At 42.3% G+C, this 22,378-nt stretch overlaps 1 protein-coding gene across 2 annotated transcripts in view; it reads right to left on the bottom strand.

Annotated features, from left to right (window-relative positions):
- Positions 1 to 22,378, bottom strand: part of pcsk5 (proprotein convertase subtilisin/kexin type 5) — a 270,823-nt gene that overhangs the window by 32,697 nt on the left and 215,748 nt on the right. For both annotated transcript variants that reach the window (XM_033017565.1, XM_033017566.1), the window contains exons 22-26: positions 11,764 to 11,900; positions 10,297 to 10,497; positions 9,650 to 9,718; positions 5,072 to 5,114; positions 670 to 812 (exon numbers count right to left, since the gene is read on the bottom strand). In XM_033017565.1, coding sequence (XP_032873456.1) covers positions 670 to 812; positions 5,072 to 5,114; positions 9,650 to 9,718; positions 10,297 to 10,497; positions 11,764 to 11,900 — 593 coding nt within the window. The remainder of the gene's footprint in view (positions 1 to 669; positions 813 to 5,071; positions 5,115 to 9,649; positions 9,719 to 10,296; positions 10,498 to 11,763; positions 11,901 to 22,378) is intronic.

The raw sequence follows: 22,378 nt of genomic DNA, 5'->3' as shown, positions 1-22,378 counted from the left end.
TGATGGATGTTTATGTAAATTGTGTTCATTGTGTGTCTTGGTTTTTTTTCTTGTTTGTATGACTGCAGACATGTAATTTCATTTGAACTTAGGTTCAAATGACAATAAACGTCATTCTATTCTATTCTATTTATCGCCTCCTCTGCTCTGACATGAGCGGATTTCCAGCTCCAATCTATAATACTTTGAGTTATAACGTCTCATTATTTCAACTTGCCTCTGCAATCTCCCATAGCCATCCATCCTTGACCCCAGATATACAACTTGTCCTCCAATTCAATTTTCTTTTACCTCTCCTCCTCCACATCCATACGCCTCGCACCACAGTGATGCTAGCGTTGAAACTGCTGCCTCATACTCCAGTGATTCCAGTCAGGCTTAATCCCCCTTAGCCTACTATGTAATTTCAGATCATCATAGTACCTCATTATTTGACCTTAGAACCCTTTTTGGCAAGTAAATTGCCTTTCCAGATCCAGAGAGGATATGCTTGAGGGAACAGTGGATGGGAAATATGAGGAATAGGGTTGTGGTGGGTGGGAGGCAGCAGACAACAGAGGCCATTCAGGAAAATGTGACCCAGTCATAATTATTGATAGATATATTTGCACTGGTAAGATTAACGTAAGCATAGTGACTTGTTTAATGTCAAATCTGAGCATTGCTTACCTGAAGAGAAGAAGCCAGTTTCACACCAATAGCACTGAGTATCATCACACTGCGTGCAATTCTCATTGCAAGGCTTACATTCCATTGTGTCTTCTGTTTCATAGGTTTTAGATGGACATCTTGAGTAACACCGCTGATGAAACCTTAAGATAAAAGTATTTTAACAGGTCAATGTCAAAGCATGACGTAACTCACTTTCTAGATTTATGGGTTATGACATGGTTGGTCTTTGTAGTGTTCAGAAATTATGATACTATATTCATTATGTTTTCATCTTTTACAGAAGATTCTCCTGAAACGTAAATGCTTTTGTTATAGAGTCAGAGTTCTAAGATCATAAGGTCATAAGGTCATAAGTCATAGGAGCAGAATTAGGCTCTTCAGCCCAACAAGTCCACTCCACCATTCAATCATGGCTTATCCATCTCTACCTCTCAACCCCATTCTCCTGCCCACCCCCACAACTCCTGACACCTGTACCAATCAAGAATCTATATATCTCTACCTTAAAAATATCTATTGGTGGCCTCCACAGCCCTTTGTTGCAAATAATTCCAGATTTACCACCCTCTGACTAAAGAAAATCCTCCTCATCTCCTTCCTAAAGGAACGTCCTTTAATTGAATCTGCTATGATCACTGGTCCTAGACTCTCTCACTAGTGGAAACATCCTCTCCACATCCACACTATCCAAGCCTTTCACTATTCGGTATGTTTCAATGAGGTCCCTCCTCATCTTCACTGACCATCATGTTAAATTTTACTATACTAATACCACTTGCCTGCAATAATTCATATCCCTCTATGCTTTGCTCAGTCATGCCACTTTTATATGCTGTGAGCTACAAGGAAATGGAGATGCTGGTTTACATAAAAAGACACAAGTGTCAGGTGATCTCTGGAGAACATCGACGGGTGACGCTCCAGGTCTGAAGAAGGATCCTGACCTGAAACATCATCTATCCATGTTCTCCAGAGTTACTGCAGCACTTTTTTCTTAAATTATGTTCCTGTCACTGCCTCCACCACCTCCTCATTCTAACTACCAACTTCTCTTGGTGTAAAAAAAGTATCCCTCAGATCTCCTTTAAACCTCCTGCTTCTCACCTAAAACCTGTGCCCTTTAGTCTTGGAGCTCATCTGCAAAGGGAAACAGACATTGGCAATCTACCCTATGTCCCATACTGACGTTTCTTTATATTTATAACAACTGGCTTCAATTTTAATGGTCTAATGTCTTACCATGTACTTGTATGTCACAAGAGTATTTTAATGCTCTTAATAATGTAGAATAATGATCATTATAGTCAGAATTTATACACTTCTGAGCTAGGTACAGATTTTACTAATGTGGCCAAGTTTCTCAGTAAGTACAAGGAAGTAGAAAGAGGCAGCTTTTCACGTTTAAGCAAATAAAAATGTGGAACTCATTGCTACAGAGGGCTGTGGAGACCAAGATAGTGGATATTTTTAAGGCAGGGATAGACAAATTCTTGATTAGAACGAGTGTCAAGGCAGGAAAATGGGATTAGGAGGCAGACATGATTGAATGGCGGAGTAGACTCGATGGGCTGAATAGCCTAATTCTACTCCCATACCTTGTGAACGTGAAGATGATATCAATATTGAGTACTAAGCATCGTTTTAGTCTCTACCTAAGAAGGATATAATTGGCATAGAGTGCAACAAAGATTCACCATTTTATTTCTGGGATGCAGGTATGAAGTATTATATTTGCTTGCATTAGACTTATTAGAACCATATCCCTCCATTCTTATTGTTTTTGTCTAATTGCTTCTTAAATGGAATCATTGCATCTGATTCAACCATATCCTCTGGGTGGATGGGTGGGAGGAGGGGGAGTTGGGTGGGTGGGAGGAGGGGTGTCCCCCTCCCATTGGAATTGTGCAATATGGTGCATACTGCAGCAAGTCTTTTAACTTACACTTGAATACAATATATATGCTTTAAATTGGATTGGAGCATTTTTGAAAGGGGGGAGGCTGTGCGATCACTGATCACTGGCCTTGGGGGTACGGGTACCCGGTGAGGGAGTGGAGCAACCGAATGGGGAGAGGGTGTGGAAGAAGGGTGTCCCCCCTCCAAGGGTAGGAACTTTTTGAAATTTGATGTATTAAAATCATGTTTTAGTGCACTGTAGAAGTATGATTTCAATGTTTTTTGTATGAAGTATTTTTAAGAGGTAACTTTTTAAGGGGTAACTTTATCCACACAAAGGGTGATGGGTGTATGGAACAAGCTGCCAGAGGAGGTAGTTGAGGCAGGGACCATCCCAACATTTAAGAAAAAGTTAGACTGATACATGGCTAGGACAGGTTTGGAGGTATGGACCAAAAGCAGGTAGCGTAGCTGGGACATGTTGGCGGGTGTGGGCAAGTTGCACCGAAGGGCCTGTTTTCACACTGTATCACTCTATGACTACATTATACCTCCACCATGCATGAATGCTTCAAAATCAAGCGATCGAGTTTTATTGCCATATACTCAAGCATAGAAACATAGAAAATAGGTGCAGGAATAGGCCATCGGCCCTTCGAGCCAGCACTGCCATTCAATATGATCATGGCTATTCATCTAAAATCAGTACCTCTTTCCTGTTTTTTCCCCATATCCCTTGATGTCGTTAGCCCCAAGAACTCAATCTAACTCTCTCTTGAAAACATCCAGTGAATTGGCCTGCACTGCCTTCTGTGGCAGAGAATTCCACAGATTCACAACTCTCTGCATGAAGAAAGTTTGTCCTCCATCTCAGTCCTAACTGCCCCCCCTCCTTTATTCTTAAACTGTGACCCATGGTTCTGAACGCCTCCAACATCGGGAACATTTTTCCTGCAGTTACAGTAAATGAAAATCTAGCAGGCAAGCAGGATGCTTTCTCCAACCACCCCTATTTGAAGTCCACTATCTTCCACCGTTTCTACCCAGTGCTTGGTACTTACTTCCAGCAGCCACTAGTTGTCCTCCAGGATGTACTCTCTCTCCTCTCAACCCCCCTCTCTCTCTCTCCCCTCCATCTCTTTCTCCTCTCTCTCTCCCTCTCTGTCTCTCCTCTCACCCCTCTCTCTCCCGTCTCCTCCCTCACTCTCTCCCCTTCCCTCTCTCTTCTCTCTCCCCCCACTCTCTCTCTCTTCTCTCTCCTCCCTCTCCCCCCACTCTCTCTCTTCCCCCTCTGTCCATCCTACCTCACTCCCCCCCCCTCTCTCTCGTCCCCTCTCTCCTCCCTCTTCCCCCCTCCCCTCTCTCTCCCCTCTCTTGCCCTAACTCTCTCTCCCCTCTCTTTCCCCTAACTATCTCTCCCCTCTCTTCCCCCCCTCTCTTTCTTCTCTCTCTCCCCCTCTTCTCTCCCTCTCCTCTCTCTCCCCCTCGCTTCCCCCTCTCTCTCTTCCTCCCTCTCTATCTCCCCCCTCTCTCCCTCTCCCTCTCCACACACTCTCCCCTCTCTATCTCTGTCTCTCCTCTCACCTCTCTCTCTTCCCCCCCTCTCTCTCTCCTCCTCTCTCCTCCTCTCACACCCATATCTCCCTCCCACCTCACTCCCCCTTGCTCTCTCCCCTCTCTCTTTCTCCTCTGTCTCTATCTCCTCTTTCTCTTTGCCCCCCACCCATCTCTCTCTTTCCCCCGTTTCTCTCTTTCCCCCTCTCTCTTTTACCACCCCTCTCTCTTCCCCCTCTCTCTCCCATTCTCTCCAACCCTCTCCACCCGCTCTCTCTCTTCCCTCTTTCTTCCCTCTCACCCCTCTCTCCCCCCTCTCCCACCTCACTCTTCCCCCTCTCTCTCCCCTACCTCTTTCCCCCTCTCCCTCTTCTCTCTCTCCATTCACCCCCCCCCCCCCCCCGTCTCTCCCCTCTCTCCCCTCCTCTCTCCCCCGTGTCTCCCTGTCTCCTTCCCCTCTCTCTCTCTCTCTACCTCCCTTTGAGAGTCTGTCCCTTCGGCACAGAGACTCTAGCGGCAGCGGAGCTTCCGACGCCTCCGACGGCCCGGGACACTCGCACTGTCCGGAGTGCTCCATGGCCGAAGCTGCAGCGAGCGACTCGCTAGCCGCGCAAATACTCGTCAGCCCCGCAAACTCACCAGCCCCGGCTCCCCGCATCTGTATCCGCCCGCTACTTCCATCCCTCCCTCTGCCCCGGCTCTCCACACCCGCGGACCATGCATTATCCGAGTTTTGACATTATTGTTGATCACAGAATTTCTCACCACAGAGCGTGAGAAATTTCTGATCAGCGTGAGGGCGTGAGAGTTTGCTTGAGGGCGTGATTCTCACGCTCAAAGCGTGAGAGTTGGCAGCCCTGTAGTACAGACTCCGACGACTAGTCAGGAATTTGAGCCACAATGCTCTGTAACTCAAACAATAAAATTCTAATAACAAAATATAACTTACATGTAGAATCCATCTGTACATGATTTACATTTTGTTGGATCATCTGTAGAAAGAAATAGACATTGTTGTATTGGTTGTGAAAAAGAACGATGCACTTGTGTACAATTAATTTTTTCAGTCACTGGTGACAATCCTTTACTACGGCACAAAAGAAAAGGTATTATCTAGGTTCAAATACATAAAAATTGAATGTATCCAACATTTGCTTTAAGCAGTAGCCCACAGCGAAAGAAGTGACATTTCCCTTTGGAATATGGGGTAAATAAGTGAAATATATTAACTCTGAAGGGCCTGCCCCACTGCGGCGACCTAATTGGCGAGTTTAGAAGTTTGCCCTCGACTCATACTCGCAGCATGGTCGACACGAGATCCTAGGAGGAGTCATAGAGTCATACAGCATGGGAATAGGCCCTTCGGCCCAATTTGCCCATGCTGACCAAGATGCCCTATCTACACTAATCCCACCTGTCCATGATTAGCCCATATCCCCTAAACCTTTCCTATCCATGTACTTGTCCAAATGTCTTTTAAATATTGTTATAGTTCCTGCCTCATCCACCTCCACTGGCAGCTCGATCCATATACCCACCGCCCTTTGTGTGAAGATGTTGAACAACAAAGGTTCATAAAAGAGTGCTGGAATAATCTGGTCATGTATAATAATTAAATTGTACAATTAAAAACACAGAAAATGTCGAGAATACACAGCTTATCAGGCAGCATCTGTGGAAAAGAAAACAAAGATAATATTTCAGGGACCTGAGTGGTACCAGAATGTTCTGTTTTTATTTCAGATTTCCAACTTTAAATCAGCTTTACAACTTTACTCTCGAAGCCCATTTTCGATGTGATAATGGTATGCCTTCTCTCTATAGAAAGGATCAGATACCATTGCCTTAATCTAAGAACAAAGAAACTCGATGCATGGTTTTGATTAGACAACACAAATTTGACATTTTTAACAATACCCATAATCTTCTCCTCTCTACGGTGCATTGAAAATAGCCAATTTTAATTCAGATGGTAAATTACGTACCATAGTGATCTTCAATATAAGTAAGATTGCTAGCAGTTTGTGAAAAGTCTCATCTTGATGGGCTGAATAGTTTGTTTTTTTACTGTAAGATACTCTAGCACCGGAGATGAAGTGTAAATGATCATTAGGCCTGACTTTTGGGAGAACTGGGATTGGGGACTGGACTTTTGTGCCTTCCCCCACAGTGGTAACCACTGTGGGGGGATGATTTTTCTGTGTGTAGTTACTATGTTAGTCTGTGTCCAAGATGGCTGTCGGTAGAGAGAGTGGACGCTGGCGCGCTTTAGCTGCCGCTGCCCTCTCTTCACATTGTGTTTTTTTTTGAATTTTTGATTTTGTGTCTTTGGAGCGATTTCTATCTTTAATTTGTGTATTGATGATGTCCTTATTATTTATTTTTCTCCGACTATATGTTTTTTTTCTCTTCTGTTTAATCTTTGTAAGGTGACCTTGAGATTTGAAAGGCGCCCGAAAATAAAATTTATTATTATTATTATTCCGAGCACTGTACCTGTCTAAATGTTTCTTAAACGTTGTGATAGTACCTGCCTCAATTACTTCCTCCGACAGTTCATTCCATACACCCACCACCCTTTGTATAAAGTAGTTACTCCTCAGGTTCCTACTAAATCTTTCCCCCCTCACCTTAAACCTATGTCCTCTGGTTCTTGATTCCCCTATGGGCAAAAGACTGTACCGATAAAAAAATGCAATACATGCCATTCTATTTGCTGCTATTCCACAAATACTGTTACACATCAGGAACACAGTAACTGCATGGCGTAGTGACAATACATGATTCAATTAGTGTCTCCCAATGCTTTTGTGCCATATAATTGTTAAGAAAGTAAATTTACTCTATCTGGATTCAATCTGCAACTTCCTCAATGACTTCTGCTTATTAATTTTCAATGTTTCTGTGCAGTCCACCAGAACTGCTTGGATAATTCAGAGCAGGACTTTGACTGCTGCACCCAGTCACCTAGAATGTTGTTGCTTATCTTAGATACATGGAAGCAATAATTAAATAATTAATGGTCTTTGAGGTTCCTGAATTCCTCTTACGCTTTCTTTTTTTTTACAAATTTCCTTACAAATATTCAGCATTTGCCTTTTTTCAAATTGTTTCACACAGATTTGCCGTGATTTCCCACTAGATGGCATACAAATGCCATCAAGAGTTTTCAGAATAAATTTGTTTTCAAACGTTGGTGAACAGACAAATCTATTGTTCAAGAAGGAACTGCAGATGCTGGAAAATCGAAGGGAGACAAAAATGCTGGAGAATCTCAGCGGGTGCGGCAGCATCTATGGAACGAAGGAAATAGGCAAAGTTTCAGGCCGAAACCCTTCTTCAAACCCATCTATTGATTCACATTTCAAAAAAGTTGAAGGGACGGTCACTTTGTGAAGTGGAACTGATACATTATAGAAAATAGGTGCAGGAGGAGGCCATTCGGCCCTTCGAGCCTGCACCGTTATGTTCTTTGCCTTTTGGTTTGGTGTATAATTTACCATGTTTCTATTAAAGGTGATACGTTAAACTTAGGCCATGTCTGCCCACATGTGGCATAAAATAATCCACTATGTCTAGAGTCAAAAGTGTTTAAATGTCATATATAGCAGCAACAGAACAATTAAATTCTTACTTGCTGCAGCTTACACCCCCATTGATGCACCAGTAATCATCCCAGCTGAGGTGCCTAAAAAGTGTGGTCTGGAATGAGCCACAGGTCCAGCCAAGCTGTGCAAATACAGTGACAAAATTGGAATCTGTACTGCCATGTAAAAAATTGCACATCCCTCTGGTTATTGATGGTTATTGCTAATTATTGCCCTGTCAGTTTACTGCTATTGATGAAGAAAGCAGAAAGAAGAAAGTAGGAATTGTCTAGTTCCGCATTGACATTTATTTATTAACAACTAGATCATGAGTGCTCCGTTTGGTGCCATTAACACCCAAATTTGCTATGTAATTAATATTGAGGAAGGAAGTTCTGGACTACAGGAAGATGTTGGTTAAGTACAAAGATGGCAAATGGAATACAATCTGAAGAAGTGTGGGATAATGCACTTGGGGAGGACAAATGAAATATCGAATAAATGGTAGAATACTAAGAAATATAAAGGAACATAAGGATCTTGATTGGACATAAGAATCTACTGATTCTAGAAGGTAGATGTAGGTTGATAACGTGGTTAAGAAGCCAATGGGATTATTGCCTTTGTTGCACAATGAATTGAACACAAGAGCAAGAAGATCATGGTTGAAAGCACTAGCTAGAGCACATCTGAATGGACAGCAACATTTGGTCACCATTCGACTGAAAAGATTTAATTGTATAATGGAAGATGGAGAATAGATATATGCAGATGTTACCAGGGCTACAGTCATGAGTAGAGACCAATTAAGATGGGTTTGCCTTCTTTGGAAGAAAGGACATTGAAAGGCAGATAAAATTAATTGGCATTTCTTAAATTATTATTTTGAAACCTAAATAGCATAAGTAGACCTCTCCATTGCAGATCGTTCAGTAATAAGTGTTATAGATTTAATTAATAACTAGAAGGATTAGAGTGAAATTGAGAGAAAAAAAATAATTTGTTGAGTTTTGATATCTAAATATTATTTTTTGTAAGGGAACAGGAGTAGGACTCCCCACCACATTTAATACGTAACTTTATTGGCATTTGAAAATCTAAGGGCTATTGACCAAGAATCAGTGAGTGGAATTCACCAAAATTGTTCATTTCTGACGGCATGGACACAATGGATCGAATGGTTTCCTTCTGTGCTTATTATTTCTACCAATCCATAAGTGGGACTGTGAATAGACATAGCTCAAACAACCAGTTCTCACTGTTCACTCCTGTTGTATAGATAATTGAGAGAGATATTGGGAGGCAGCAGGTACCTATAAACTCCTTCTTAGGCAACAGTAAGCACTTTCAAGAGAAAAAAGATTAAGGAACTGTAATGCCCTTTCAAAATAATACCTTTTAAACATATAAAAAACAAACTGTTTTTTTATAAACAGTTATAAAAAACACATCCTTTATAAAGTTTTTCTTAATAGTGTGACATGGAATACAAAATATATTTCAATGCAAACTGTCCATTATCATTTCTATTTGAATAGAGAAAATTAATAAGAATGTTGATTTCAAGAATTCTGCAGAATGAATAAAGAGCAGCTATTGGGATGTGAAAGAACCATTATGTTGCACCCGTTCAGAAAGTTCACCTCATATTCTTTATAGGGCCAGTATTCACTTCACCACTTCCTGATTTAGCTATTAACAAACATATTTTAATTTAACATCAGTCACAAATTCCTCCTGACAAAATAACTTGAAAACAGACTGTAATATATTATACTCCTTTATATTTGAGTATCTGGGCCTGATGACTCGAGAGTATGCAAAAGTGCTGTTCCAGCTGCTCCAATAAAGTACGTTGCTAATAATGGAGTAAAACAAGTTGGGCAAAGCAGCATTTTTTTCCATTTGTAATTTCCACATCATTTTATTTTACAGCTTACCTAATAAACATTTCTCACATCCTGTTTCACACTGCACACATTCTTCATGGTGGCGATCTGTAAATGTATCTGTGGAATGGAAATGCAGCTTTTATTGCTAATATAAGTGTGAGCGATAATGTTAATGCATTCCTGCCATTTAGTTGTTAAGAAAATATTTAGAAGGGAACCACTTTCTACGTCACTTTAATGCTGAATGTGGAAATGTGGCATTTATGTCTAACAATAAATGCTAATGGATTATTCAATAAAAGCATTATTGCCACTGCAATCATACGCACATTAGATGTTCACACATATACGCATTTCATTTGGATAACCTAAAGTAATTGTCATGACAGAGAGGCATTTCTAATATAATCCATTCTTAAGATCCCTCCTTCCTCTGACTCTTGCACAAATAGGAGTTGACGATATCAATTGAATCATTTTTGGAAACATCATTGACTGAATAGATGTTTTCTACCTACCGTTCATAATTATAACGAATGTCACATCATACTTTACATATTTTCTTGCAAATCTATTTTTCTCAATTAAATGCTTGGCAGCTGTTGTTGATTATATTGTACAGGATGTTTTATATTGTACAGGATGTACAAGTTTTAACTTCATACTGTACATAAAAAAATAATGTTGTTTCTTACCATCTTTACATTTTAACTCTTGGCATCCTTCATTTGTGAGGTAGTAGCCAGTGGTGCACCTTTTACAGTCTGTGTTACTCACACACACCTCACAGTTACCGGAGCACACCTTGCAGGTATGATCAGATGCTGGGTAATAAAATGAAGGGCAATATTCTCTGCATTCTCCTTTAAAAAGGTAACGATCAATCCTGACTTTATCTGTGGAGAAAATAAAAATGTGAATTATTTTTAGCTTTAACTGGGGTAAAATTTGCATTGAATACAAATACTGGCTTCATGTGAAAAAACATGATAGGGACTTCCATATTAATAATATTTGCCTCCAAATGACCCATTAGCTGCCAAGCACAGAACACCTACGACTGCACAGTGGAATCGAGGTTTCTTTTAACCATCCCTTCGGTACTCACTACTAAGATAGGGTATGGAATTGATCACATTGATTAAATCAGGGATTTATATCAGGGATTTATTTGCAGTCATAGAGTCATGCAGCATGGAAACAGGCCCCTTGGCCTAAGTTGTCCATGCCGACCAAGATGCCCCATTTGCCCACATTTGGCCCATATCCCCCTAAATTTTTCCTATCCATATTCCTGCCCAAAAGTCTTTTAAAAGTCATTATTCTGGCTGCCTCAACTAGTTCCTCTGGCAGCTTGTTCCAATTTCCTCATCATGTGAAGAAGTCAACACTCCAGATTCCTAATAAATATTTCCCCTTTCACCTTAAACCTATGCCCTCTACTCTTGGTTCCCCAATTCTGGGAAAATAACTCTGTGCATTCACCCTATTCATTCCCCTCATGATTTTGTACACCTCTATAAGATCACCACTCAGCCTCCTGCACTCCAAGGAGTACAGTCCTAGCCTGCCTAACCTCCCCCGAAAGCTCAGGCCCTGGAATCCTGGCAACATCCTCATAACCTTTTCCTGCACCCTCACCAGCTTATTTCTTCAGGATCATTAGAAGAAATAAATATTTTATCACTGTTGAGGTATCTGTGGAATCTTAAAGGTGAAGATGGAATGGAAGCAATAATTTTATTTGACGGACATGCTCAATTGCTTGGGGACCCAATTCAGATCAGTCATTTCTAGTAAGCTCTCTGCCAAAATAAATACAAAGAAACAACCCTTGATTATCTAGCAATCTACTCAAGGGATATAACTTTATGAATCAATGTTCTCATGGATTCCTCCCAGGAACATAGACTGATAAAATGGTAATTACATCCATCATTGTTTTAAAGCCAGGAACATATTTGTGATAAAATCTATTTCACTATTAGTCTGTGATGCCAAGATCTGATTTACTATTAATAACCTTGAATAGACAACATTTAAATTTAAAATGTTCTTGGGACCACGTCTGTTTATAGTATTTTAGCCCTTGATTATGGGCTGTATGCTTGCGTGTATGAGCGGGTGTTTGAAGATTATTTTTACAATTGCTGTTAGCTCACCTTTATCACAAGACGTGCAGTCATTAGGTTCCCCTCTAACACATTCCTTGCAGGTGTGATGACACGGGTGACACTGGCCATTATAGACAAACTTACCAGGGGGGCAGGTTGTGGCACAAATACCATTGTCTAAGACCCTATAAACAAGACAAAAAAAAGCGACTCATTAAAACACAAATGGCTACTTTTCACATTGCTGAATCAGGGAGTATCCATAATGTTTACAGAGCCACTAGATTCAATCTTTATTGTGATTGTGCCGTGTACAGTACAGAGACAATGATACACTACAGGTGTATTATGATTTTAATATAGCATATGATGGAAGTCATGCATTTTACATAATGTTGACAATAGAAGATGGCGGCATTTGGCTCATTGAGGCCATAATGGTTTGCACCAGAGAAAATCCATCATGATTCCCTCTGATCCTTATTCCCTCTGCCTCTGCAACCTCTTCACTCTTGCGTGCTCCCTAACTTATTCTGTAGATAATTTTGCTATTTACCTGCAGTGAGACTTCGTTTACCCTCCCAGTGTGTCTTTGGAATGAGGGAGGAAACTTGGGCACCCTGCTCACATTTTCCTCCACACAAGCAGCACCGGAGGCCTGAATCAAACCCAGGTCCCTGAAGTTGCGAGACAGCAGCATTTTACTGCTACATCGTGTGCCCCACAAATTTGTCTAGGTCATCTTAACAACGTTCAAAATTGGACCCAGGTTTGATCTTGACCCTGGATGCTGCCTGTATCAAGTTTGTGTGTTCACCCTGTGACCACGTGGGCTTCATCCGGGTGCTCCAGTGTCAATAGACAATAGGTGCAGGAGTAGGCCATTTGGCCCTACGAGCCAGCACCGCCATTCAATGTGATCATGGCTGATCATCCCCAATCAGTACCCTGTTCCTGCCTTCTCCCCATATCCCCTGACTCTGCTATTTTTAAGAGCCCTAAGTAGCTCTCTCTTGAAATGATCCAGAGAACCAGCCTCCACTGGCCTCTGAGGCAGAGAATTTCACAGACTCACCACTCTCTGTGAGAAAAAGTGTTTCCTCGTCTCCGTTCTAAATGGCTTACTCCTTATTCTTAAACTGTGGCCCTTGGTTCTGGATTCCCCAACATCGGGAACATGTTTCCTGCCTCTAGCGTGTCCAAGCCCTTAACAATCTTATATGTTTCAATGAGATATCCTCTCATCCTTCTAAACTCCAGAGTGTACAAGCCCAGCTGCTCCATCTCTCAGCATATGACAGTCCCGCTATCCCGGGAATTAACCTTGTAAACCTACGCTGCACTCCCTCAATAGCAAGAATGTCCTTCCTCAAATTAGGGGACCAAAACTGCACACAATACTCCAGGTGTAGTCTCACTAGGGCTCTGTACAACTGCAGAAGGACCTCTCTACTCCTATATTCGATTCCTCTTGTTATAAAGGCCAACATGCCATTCGCTTTCTTCACTGCCTGCTGTACCTGCAAGCTTACTTTCATAGACTGATGTACAAGGACCCCCAGATCCCGTTGTACTTCCCCTTTTCCCAACTTGACGCCATTTAGATAGTAATCTGCCTTCCTGGTTTTGCTACCAAAGTGGATAACCTCACATTTATCCGCATTAAACTTCATCTAATAATAATAATAATAAATTTTATTTATGGGCGCCTTTCAAGAGTCTCAAGGACACCTTACAAAAATTTAGCAGGTAGAGGAAAAACATGTAAGGGGAATGAAATAAATAGTAGAGACATGACTAGTACACAAAGTAAAGACAGAATTCAATTCAAAACACAATATGAGGCAATTAATGCACAGATGAAAAGGGAGGGGGACGTGGGGCTAAGGATAGGCAGAGGTGAAGAGATGGGTCTTGAGGCGGGACTGGAAGATGGTGAGGGACACGGAATTGCGGATCAGTTGGGGGAGGGAGTTCCAGAGCCTGGGAGCTGCCCTGGAGAAGGCTCTGTCCCCAAAACTGCAGAGGTTGGACTTGTGGATGGAGAGGAGACCGGCTGATGTGGATCTGAGGGACCGTGAGGGTTGGTAGAGGGAGAGGTCAGTGAGATATGGGGGGGGGGGGGGGGGGGGGGGAGATGGTGGAGGGCTTTGTAGGTGAGGACCAGGATTTTGTAAGTGATCCGGTGGGAGATGGGAAGCCAGTGAAGTTGTTTGAGGACTGGAGTGATGTGATGCCAGGATTTGGTGTGGGTGATGAGTCGGGCGGCTGCGTTCTGGACCAGTTGGAGTCGGTTGATATAGGTGGAGCTGATGCCATGCATCTGCCCACTACCCCAACCTGTCCAAGTAACATTGCATTCTCATAGCATCCTCCTCACAGTTCACACTGCCACCCAGCTTTGTGTCATCTGCAAATTTGCTTATGTTACTTTGAATCCCTCCATCCAAATCATTGATGTATATTGTAAATAGCTGCGGTCCCAGCACCGAGCCTTGCGGTACCCCACTAGGCTCTGCCTGCCATTCTGAAAGGGACCCGTTAATCCCTACTCTTTGTTTCCTGTCTGCCGACCACTTCTCTATCCATGTCAGCACTCTACCTCCAATACCATGTGCCCTAATTTTGCCCACTAATCTCTTATGTGGGACCTTATCAAATGCTTTCTGAAAGTCCAGGTACACTACCTCCACTGGCTCTCCCTTGTCCATTTTCCTAGCTACATCTTCAAAAAATTCCAGAAGATTAGTCAAGTATGATTTCCCCTTCGTAAATGCATGCTGACTCCAGCATCTTATAATTGACTCCAGCATCTTCCCCACCACCGATGTCAGGCTAACTGGTCTATAATTCCACGTTTTCTCTCTCCCGCCTTTTATTAAAAAGTGGGATAACCTTAGCTACCCTCCAATCCACAGGAACTGATCCCGAGTCCATAGAACATTGGAAAATTATCAACAATGCATCCACTATTTCTAGCGCCACTTCCTTAAGTATGCAGACCATCAGGCCATGGGGATTTATCAGCCTTCAGTCCCATCAGTCTACCCAACACCATTTCCTGCGTAATGTTGATTTCTTTCAGTTCCTCCGTCACCCCAGATCCTCTGGCCACTACTATATCAGATGTTTTCCTCCTTAGTGAAGACAGATTCAAAGTACCTGTTCAACTCATCTGCCATTTCCTTGTTCCCCATAATAAATTCAACTTTTTCGGTCTTCAAGTGCTTTATATTCTTGGCTAGCTTACCTTCGTACCTCATCTTTTCTCCCCATATTGTCTTTTTGGTTATCTTCTGTTGTTCTTTAAACATTACCCAATCCTCTTGCTTCCCGCTCATCTTTGCTACGTTGTACTTCTTCACTTTAATTCTTATACTGTCCCTGACGTCCCTTGTCAGCCATGGTCGGCCCTTTCTCCCCTTGGAATCTTTCTTCCTCCTAGGAATGAACTGATCATGCAGCTTGTGTATTATTCCTAGAAACACCTGTCATTTGTGTTCCACTGTCATCCCTGCTAGTGTATCTTTCCAGTCAACTTTGGCCAGCTCCACTCTCATGGCCCCATAGTCTCCTTTATTCAACTGCAACATTGACACATCCGATCTAATCTTCTCCCTCTCCAATTGTAGATTAAACCTGACCATGTTAAGGTCACTAATGGCCTCCTAATGGCTCATTAACCTCGAGGTCCTTTATCAAATCCGGTTCATTACATAATACTAAATCCAGAATTGCCTTCTCCCTGGTAGGCTCCAATACAAGCTGTTCTAAGAATCCATCACAAAGGCACTCTACAAAGTCCCTTTCTTGGGATCCAGTACCAACCTGATTTTCCCAGTCTACCTGCATGTTGAAATCTCCCATAACAACCACAGCATTACTTTTACTACATGCCAATTTTAACTCCTGGTTCAACTTGCGCCCTCTATCCAGGCTACTGTTTGGGGGCCTGTAGATTAGTCCAATTAGGGTCTTTTTACCCTTACAATTCCTTAGTTCTATCCATACTGACTCTACATCTCCTGTTTCAATGTCACCCCTTGCAAGGGAATGAATTTCATTCCTCACCAACAGGGCAACCCCACCCCCTCTGCCCACCTGTCTGTCTTTTCGATAGGAGATATACCCTTGAATATTCAGTTCCCAGCCCTGGCCCTTTTGCAGCCATGTCTCAGTAATTCCCACAACATCATACTTGCCAGTTTCTAACTGAGCCTCAAGCTCGTCCACTTTATTCCTTATACTTCTTGCATTCATATACAGCACTTTGACCTCCGTATTCACTTCCCCCCTCGCAATTGGCCCGGACCGGACTCTGTTGTCCATTCTCAAGCTTTCCTTCCCATTAATTCAAGAATCTTTTGTAATTTTTCCTGTAGTCACTTCCCCTTCAACTCCATCTTTATACTCCCAATTTGTAAATCCCTTCCCCCCCCACTATTTAGTTTAAACCCACACGTGTCCACCCCTATCCCAAAGATGCATGGGTTTGCAGCTTAATTGACCTAAATGTGTAGAGAGTGGATGAGAAAGTGGGCTAACATAAACTAGAGTGAGTGTGGTGTGGGATCAATGGGCCGAAGGGCTGTTTCCATGCAGTATTTTTTTTTTTTAAACAGTGCCAGTTCCAAAACAGAACCAGCAGGCTTTCTCATGTAATGATGCTGTGGTTCAGGAACAGCAGGTGCTAGAGGGCGAGTTTCTTGCGCCTTTCCCCATGGCAGTAACCTCAGGAAATACCCCTCATATAGGGCCATGTCACAATGCAGCCAGAACTCTTTCGGCCTTTGGGGACATCTGGCAAGAAATGAATGCATGGTACACTGATGGAAATTGGAACGGTCGTGGGTGTTTAGTTTAGTTTATTCTCACGTGTACTGAGATGCAGTGGAAAGCTTTTTAGTTACATGCTATCCGGTCAGCAGAGAGGCAATACACGATTAGAATCGATCCACTTTCAGTGTATAGATACATGATAAGAGAATAACGATTAATGCAATGTAAAGCCAGCAAAGTCCGATCAATGGTAGTCCAAGGGTCATCAAGAGATAGATTGTAGTGCAGCAGGGCTCTCTGGTTGTGGTAGGATGATTCAGTTGCCTGATAACAGCAGGGAAGAAACTGTCCCTGAACTGGAGGTGTGTCTTTTGCCTGATGGGAGAGGGGAGAAGAAGGAGTGGCCACGGTGGCACTCGTCTTTGATAATGCTGCTGGCCTTGCCGAGGTGGTTTGGAAGAGTCAACCTCAAGAGAGAGAGAGAGAGAGAGAGAGAGAGAGAGATAAGAGCACAGGCCTTTGAAGAACAATGCACAAAGGAAGCTGCTTCCTTGCGCAGAGGCACTCATCGAAAGATGTTGCCTGGGAGTTTTCTGTGAGGACACACAAGAGAATCCAAATGCTGAAATCTGGAGCAAAAGCTAAATTGTTGAAGGAACTAAGATACTGTATAGTATATGAGGGTTTTTTCTTTTCTTTTTTTATTTTTTTCTCTCTTTTTTGTATGGCTTTGTAAATATTTGATTAGTGTATAAATGTAAATAATTTGGTGTACATATAGCCTCTGGTGTACATATGGTGTACATATAGCTGCTAAATTTGTATAAGATAATTACAAGCAGTTGAATAAGGGGTGGGAATTAATAAGCTTTGGCTTCTTCCTGCTCCTTTTCGGACACATACGATTTCATTTATTTATAGATATTGTTTATGACACTTTATAAATATTCTTGTTTTGTTTGTATGCTGTTTCACACTTGCTTTTTATTCTTTTATTCTGTTCGAAATAAATAATAAAATAAAATAAAATAAATAAACTCGGTGAGCCAAGCAGGGTCTATGGGGGCAAAGAGAAAGTTGATGCTTCGAGCTGAGACCATGCATCAGGACTGAGTGTGTAGAGGCAAAATTGCCCGTATATAGAGGTAAGATGGAGGGATGGGATTGATGGAATCAGATGAAGAGGGGGGATTGAAGGGCAGATGGAACTAGGTGGACGAGGGGACGGACGGAGTGTAGAGATGGAGGCTGATGGATAATAATTAGAAACGGGGAAAAGGGAGAGAGATGCTTGGAAAAAGGGAAGGAGCGGTCGAGTGGGCATTGTTGGACAAATGGGTTTAGGTGCCCTCTATGAATATCTGCACAATTGGGGGCACTGTAAAAGTACCCCTTCCAGATGGAAAGCAAAAATCTCTCGAAAAATTAAAGATTGTCCATGTTATCAGTGAAGATGTTCTTGACTACTGTAATACACCAGTAGGCCACAAGGTGTCACGCGTGTCATGTTTCAGCAGAGACAACCTTCCAAGCCAGGGTTTCTTAGAGTGAGGTTGACACTGGTTTAAGAATCATGCTGTCTAAAGTTTGTCTGCAAGTCTATGGAAAATCCTGAAGCTCTTTCAAAATGCAGCCATGCCTAAATAGCTGTCAATTCAATTTGATTCTGATAGAGTCACTGCCTTACAGCGCCAGAAACCCGGGTTCGATCCTGACTATGGGTGCTGTCTGCATGGAGTTTGGATGTTCTGCCCGTGATCTGCGTGGGTTTACTCTGGGTGCTCTGGTTTCCTCCCACACTCCAAATTAGGTTCTTCTTCTTCTTGTGTATGGCGTGCACAGCCTAAAGTTGTAGGACAACTTGTTCTATTTGATCTTATTTGATTGGGCACGCGGGTTGATTGCATTCGTCGAAACAGTGCGGACCACGTGTAGGTTGCAAACTTCCACCCCCAAATTAGGTTAATTAGCTTCGGTAAAATTGTAAATTGTTCCCAGTGTATTGGATAGTGTTAGTGTGCGGGGATCGCTGGTCGGCGCAAACTCGGTGGGCCAAAGGGCTTGTTTCTGCGCTGTATCTCTAAATTAAACCAAATCGTAAAAGCAATTTACTCAGGCAGTCATTTTAACACAGTCAAGACTAATCTATATTGTGTGCAAGTTACTAACACACTGCTGTAGGTTGGACACTCTCTGTCATTACTTGAGCTTTCTAAAATTATGAGAACTTACTGGTTATGCCAACTGAGGAGGAAGTAGAAATATTTTGGAACATATTGTCAATAAAAGATTAGCAGTTAAGTTGCAAACCTTGCACAAGCTCTGGGCCAGTATCATCCTGCTCCGATTATGTTTCATCCCTCTTATCCCCACTGGCACGCAAGCACTCACACAACCTCAGAACATTCCATAGGCATGTCGCAGAGCAAACTCTTACATCATGTGTGTTTTGGAGCCGCACGCTAACATTCACTTCCCTTGTGCCAGGGACACCTTTCATCTGTGCCAGAGGCTCAGGCCAATCCAACACGCTACATTCTTCCCACCGGTGCTTGCCAGCATTAGAAAAGATACATGCATTCTAGAGAATCAAACTCATATGGTCATAAGGAATAGGAGTAGAATTAGGAAATTCGGCCCATCAAGTCTACTCTGCCATTCAATCATGGCTGATCTATCTCTCCCTCCTAACCCCATTCTCCTGCCTTCTCCCCATAACCTCTGACACCTGTACAAATCGAGAATCTATCTATCTCTGCCTTATGGGCCTGTCCCACTTAAGCGATTTTTCTGCGAAAAACTGGCAACTGGAACGGCGACTGTCAGAGTGGAACACACACACATACACGCACACACGCACAAACACACACATTGCTTCCTTCACCAGCCCATTATGCAGGCGGGGGACAGGGCAAGTGGGGGAGCACTGTCTGAGTGAAATTCACACGGTGCAAGGCCAAGGTAATACACACACACACCGCAATGAACAGGAAAGTTGGCTCTGTAATTAAGACGGCTAAAGCACAGTGTACGGTAAGTCCTTTAAAAGAGGGGGGAGAAAGGGGGGAGACAACTTTTAAGAAGCCAGAGATACACGGCTGTGAAGCTCGGCGGACATTAACATTACCGGTCAGTTATCCTTGGTTCTGAAAACTACTGCTTACGTTTTTATTTCCCAATGAGCCAATGAAATTCACCGGTCAGCACCGGCTACAACCTACGAGAACCTATGACCTCCTGGCAACCCACTAGGACCACCTGGCGACCCACCTACGGCACGATAATTCTCACTACTCTCCATGGCGGCTTCATTCTAGTCGCCGCTAATTTTTCAACATGTTGAAAAATTTGCGGCGACCATAATGAGGCCGCGACTAGTTCCCAGAATGCGAAAACTCCCAGCAACCACCCGCGAACATGTGGCGACTGCATAGTCTCCTGCAGTCGCCTAAAATGTCGCCTAAGTGGGACAGGACCATTAAAAATGACTTGGCCTCTACAGTCTTCTGTGGCAATGAATTCCACAGATTCACCATCCTCTGACTAAAGACATTTCTCCTTATCTCCTCCCTAAAAGAACGTCCTTTAATTATGAGGCTATGACCTCTAGCTCCTAGACTCTCCCACTAATGGAAACATCCGCCCCACATCCACTCTATCCAAGCCTTTCACTATTCTGTATGCTTCAACGAGGTCCCCCATCATTCTTCTAAATTCCAGCGAGTACAGGTCCAGTGCCGACAAACGCTCATCATAGGTTAACTTACTCATTCCTGGGATCATTCTTGTAAAATGCAATTTATGAGATGGCCTAACACAAGATTTGTGGCTGAAGCAACTGCAAGCAGCCTTGGCCTTTCTTTAGGCAGAGGATGCTGAATCTGTGGAATTCATTTCCACAGATGGCTGTGAAGGCTAAGTCAATGGATATTTTTAAGGTGGAGATTGACAGATTCTTGATTAGTGAGGGTGTAAGGGAATATGTGGTGAAGGCAGGAGAATGGGGTTGAGAGGGAAAGATAGATTAGCTATGATTGAATGGTGGAGTAGACATGATGGGCCGATTGGTCTAAATCTGCTCCTACAAATTATGAATTTATGAACTTGGAGCCCGTAACTTTTTGATTCGTATAAGGGATTGGTAACATAGAAATTTGGGAATTGATACTGTGTGTGGGATTATTAACATGTTCCCCATCTTTGGTCCAGGTGCTTTCCTTATAAAACTGTACAACAGAATTGCATATGGCATTTCCCTTGATTTCCCAAATAGTACAGTCCACTATTCTCCATTGATCACTTGTGCTTTTGCAACTGATAACGTAATTGTACAATTGTCTCCCTATTGACTAATTACCCATGAAGACACATCATCAGTCATTACTCAGATAGGGTTTCTGGGCTTTCAGGCTTAATTGGTGGTAATAATGACTACTGGAATCAGCTAACTTCCCTGGCATGCATTCTGTACTGTATACTATGTCAAATATAAAGCACCACAATCAGATCATTTGAAGGCAACCTAATCAATTTACAACTGGGCAAGACCTGCAATTAGATACTTGCATGCCACCTGCATTGTGTTCCCTTTTTAGCTTTTCTTTTGCATATCTTTGCTATCCTAATCAAGGCACCTTTTTCCTAAACCCATATTCAATATTGCTCTTAAGAGTGAAAATCACCTCCTAAAGGTCTTGCATTAATTCCCTATGACAAACGTATAGTTGATACTACAAGTTTTCATCACAAACCACAGGATTTTTTAAACCTCCTCTCTTCCCTTACCATTATATAATCCACATCCAGTCCTTTTATACTTTCACTTACACCAGTTCCTCATTACTATACCTGGTAACTCTTACAACTGCAACTTCGTCCTCCCATTTTGATTGTAGTAAGGAGCTGATTCCTTTTTTCATCTATCTATCTCCAAATCATCATTTTCACTAGATTCTATAAATTATTTTGGGAAGTATTCCATTCCATGAAATCAAGATTTCCCTTTGCCATGATCAACAAGGCCCTCAACAATATCTATTAAATTACTCATAGGTTAACATTTATTCCTTCAATTCCATTTCAGATGCACTATATCCTCTTGTTAAACTAACTTTCCAGACTCAATGCATCCTTCTCCCTTATTTCTATTGTAGCCAAGGTAATGAAACCACCAAACAAATCACCTATTTCAACTGAATATGCACACAACACTGCCCTAATCTATATCCCAGGACACATTTTCCTAAACCCATATTCCATACAGGTCCAAATACTGGAACTCTCCACCGAACGAAACTGTGCAAGTACTTCACTACATGAATGAGCTCACCACACTGCTTAAGAACATGGACGAGCATCAAATGCTGACCTAGAAGATGCAACATCTAAACTTCGGCATCCTCCCTTCATTATATTGAAAAGTCCCAAATATTCATTTATAGTGAAACTGAGATTTATATTGCTCTAATACTATTATGATGGAAATTCTTTTGGATTTTGGATATCAAATGTAGTCACTTTGCAAAATACTCCTTTCAGTCAGAAAAGGTGACCCCATCCTTTCCACTGCATGGCACTGTAAATCTCTATTCTACTTCACAGCTTAGCCGTCTATCTCACTGTAGTTCAACGTAAAGCCAGTTAATAGTCCATCACCTTTCCATTAGGTCACTGTACCATTATTACTCTTTTGCTGCTTATTCTTTCATGTTCTCTCCCCTACCACAAATCTTATTTTTCATTCTTGCTTTTTCCTATCCCCACCAGCTTCCCAGCCCTCAAACCTGTCAATGAACAGTTACATTTTTTAACAACTTACAGTTTGGATGAAAGGTTAACAACCGTCAATATCAACACTGTTTTCTCCCCATAGATGTTGGCTGGT

This window comes from Amblyraja radiata, chromosome 3, assembly GCF_010909765.2.
Source record: "Amblyraja radiata isolate CabotCenter1 chromosome 3, sAmbRad1.1.pri, whole genome shotgun sequence".
NCBI lineage: Eukaryota > Metazoa > Chordata > Chondrichthyes > Rajiformes > Rajidae > Amblyraja > Amblyraja radiata.
The sequence above is the reverse complement of the archived record's forward strand: the minus strand, read 5'-3'. Positions and strand labels throughout refer to the sequence as shown.